A 3491-nucleotide genomic window follows, 5' to 3' on the forward strand; every position below is an offset into this window, starting at 1 on the left:
TATATATATAGCTGCTAAGATATATATAAGGTAAATGTTTATATATATACTATATATACATTCTTACAATTTAATTTTGCTAAATTTCAATTTTCAAAACAAATTTTCAAACTAAGATCATTATAATTCTATACAACAAAGAGAAGACACTAATCTGTGTTTATTTTTCTATTGAAAAAGATGAAATCAACCAAACTATTTTAATATTCATATATCTATTATTAAAAGATTTTATTACAACTTTGCAAATGATTCATTTTGCTTCTTGCTTCTCAATCAAATTTTCTCTTTTTTTTTTCATATAATTCTGTTAACTGCACTTAATTAAAGTACAAACATGTGTAAAGCAAAATGAAAAACAAATAAAACCAATAAATTTTGTAATAGATTTATATAATTATCATTATTAGTAAGAATTAATACAAATGACATGCAATTATTAAAATGGAAAAACTATTGCAACTCTACAAATCTTAGAGAAAATGCAGTTCACTGTACACGACTGAAAAAAAATAAAAGAATATATTGATAATTTCAAAATAATTATGAAAAATTCAAATAATTTTCAATATTAGTATTTTAACTTTATTTCTGAATTTATTGCAATTAATTTTTAATTGTTCAAAATTAAAAACAATATATCTAGTAAATACAATGCAAGTTGCTCTTGTTGACCACCTAGCTAAGATTTATGCAAGATGAGCAAATGCTCCAATATACTAGATAAGCATTCACAAAAATTCATTACTCAAAAATATCAAAAAAACTTATCTTAAAGAATTCTATACCTCATATTAATAATTTAAAAATTTGATAATTATACTATTACATTTTTAATTAAATATACTTTATTCTTTATAAAATAAATAATAATAAATAGCCTATATTTAACATGAAACAAAGCATGTTATGGAAATACATAATATAAAATGGAAAAAGACAAAACTGTAGTAAAATACCTTAGCACCAACAAATCAAATGTGATGATTGAACAAACAGTAATGTAATTGAAAACTGTTGTTATCTGTAAAACAATTTAATTTCATATAAAAATGATATTTGTATAAATTTTATTTTCATTCCAAACAATTCTTTAATTCTTTTTAAAAATTCAGTTTCTTGAAATTGTAAGAAACTGAATGGAATCATAAGATCTTGCCAGAAGGATCCTGTAATATATAGATCCTGTATTATATATCCAATGTTGAAGCTGAACATATTTGTAATCAAGCAAAATACAAATACTTAAATTATACATAGAGCCTATACTATATTTAACTCTTAATATTATAAATTTATTTATCCTAAAAAAATGATATAAATATTCTTTTCACATATTGCATACACCCATTATTATTCACTATAAATATTTTACATATTTCTCTCACTTATAATGAAAGTCTTTATTATTCTAGTAATTTATTGCTTATTTACACAGATAAATAATTGAATTTACCTTTGTAATTGTTTTGGATTCTAAAACATCTCGCAAATTACCTTCCACCATCATCTGTGGGCAAGAAAGGAGATCAAATAAAAAAATATCTTCATTTTCAGTGGCAATTTGTAAGAGAGTAATGGGTCCCGACGGACCTAAATTTACTCCTTCGCCGTCTAGAGAAATCACGGAATATTCGGGCGAAGACATCAGCTGTTTTACAACAGTGCTACATTCTTTAACTTTTGTAATAATTTTAACAGTTTTCATTACTTTTGTAAATAAATTGTCATTGGAAGTTTCTCTAAAGCAATGGCTAGTCGGCCCAAAAGACATTCTTTCTTTATAATCTAAAGCAGAATTATCAGCTACAGCTTTCATAATTTGGGTTTTTAACCTCTGCTGAAATGTCTGCGATTTATCGGAGTAACGACCGCTGCCACTAGAAGGGGAAGATTGAGCCGAAGAGGAAGCAGTCGTAGGAGCAGTCGACATTACACTAGTCGCATTATTCGAAGACACCATCAGCGCCTGTTGTCGTTCCGGAGTTAAAGATACGACGTTTGACTGTACATGAAATATCTGAGAATTCATCTTCAAGAATGCAATTAGATCTTGAGAATTTTTTACCATAATAGACCACATTTCCTTCGGATACCTTGCACTCAAATGAGCAAATAACTGACCAACAGGTAAAGGTCCTCTCATTCTTATAACATTCTCAAAAAATGTCATGAGTTCATTCGTTAACTGTGGATCCAGCGGCTCTTCTTCAGGTACTTTAGTAATGTTAACTTTTTCTTCGCCGTCTAGGTTATCGAGTACATTTTTCAGGACAACGTAATCATCTTTTACGACAAACACATCCGGAAATCTGAGTAAGAAATCTTTGAATTCCTTCACATGCTGGCCCGAAATGTGTCTTATTTCGGGCGTAGCTTGAGATCTATGACCAAGTAAACTTTTTATTGGCACTTCAGCATTACCGTATTGTTCTAACTTATTAGTAAAATATTCGACTGCTTCTAAGGCATAATCTCTCTTCCCCTTCTTCCCACTCGGGTCATTACTGGATGAAGTATAACAGGTTACAGTCACTTGATCACCATCTATAGTAAACAGGGAAGGATATTGGGAAAGGAACTTTTTAAGACCAGCCTGGCTACCACCGGCGATCTGTCTCATTTCTTTGGTAAATCCTTTAGTACCAAACTGACAGGATAAATCGTGTAATGTCCTAGGTTGCCCTTTATCGATTAAACGATCTAAAAAGAACATTAATGTTAGATTTCTAGTGTGATCATAGTCTTTACTATCCATTTCTGACCTTGTACAATTATTATCCTATGTTGATTTGGCACGAAATGAAGTCCAATGCAGCAAAGAAGCCGCAGATCAAACCGTCACACAGCTGCCATCTTGAATTGTTGCACTAATCACGTGACATAACAGCAACGATACGTCGAAAAGATTTAAGCTGTAATAAAGGACATTGATTTGACGAAATGATCTGTTAAACTATAAAATGTTTATCTAGAATAAAATTAGATTAATAACCGACAAAAACGTCTTAATTATTAATTATTTTATTACAAACGAAATAAAAACGATTTAATTCGGTAAATATTTGGATAAAAACGAAATATTTTTGCAATTATATAAATAATAAAAAATTATTACATCGATTTAAAATTATATCGATATTATTTATGAAATATAAAATTATTAAAATGAAATTATTTATTTAAATTTTGTATTTTTTAACTAAAACTTAAGTTATACAATTTTTTTAATATGGTACGAAAAGTTGCCGACAGAGGGACAAAGTAGTTTTTTCGTTTTTTTTTGCTTATTTCTTTATTTTCGCTATAAATTAGCTTTTGTTTTTTAATTGTAGGAAACTTTCCGATAACTACAATTATTACGTTAATATTTTCGACGAAATAAATTTGATTTCATAAATTTAAAAAAATTAAAAATAATTTAAACTATTTATTATACTGTATATGAATACATAAACACGTATATATTGTTTATACTGTACTAATATATT

The 3491-nt window shown here is 27.9% G+C and overlaps 1 protein-coding gene across 2 annotated transcripts; it reads right to left on the bottom strand.

Annotated features, from left to right (window-relative positions):
• Window positions 1-1411: 1411 nt before the first annotated feature.
• Window positions 1412-2906, bottom strand: LOC111617178. Of its 2 annotated transcripts, XM_023358508.1 has the most exons (2): window positions 2766-2906; window positions 1412-2703 (listed from the first exon to the last, which is right to left on the bottom strand). In XM_023358508.1, the coding sequence occupies exon 2, from the start codon at window positions 2621-2623 to the stop codon at window positions 1427-1429; it is 1197 nt and encodes a 398-aa protein (XP_023214276.1). In that variant the 5' UTR covers window positions 2624-2703; window positions 2766-2906; the 3' UTR covers window positions 1412-1426. The 2 variants fall into 2 exon arrangements, with proteins under 2 accessions (XP_023214276.1, XP_023214275.1); XM_023358507.1 differs by having other exon boundaries at window positions 1412-2893.
• Window positions 2907-3491: the final 585 nt, after the last annotated feature.

This window comes from Centruroides sculpturatus, unplaced genomic scaffold, assembly GCF_000671375.1.
Source record: "Centruroides sculpturatus isolate CEXI.00-Female unplaced genomic scaffold, Cexi_2.0 scaffold5061, whole genome shotgun sequence".
Classification (NCBI taxonomy): Eukaryota; Metazoa; Arthropoda; class Arachnida; order Scorpiones; family Buthidae; genus Centruroides; species Centruroides sculpturatus.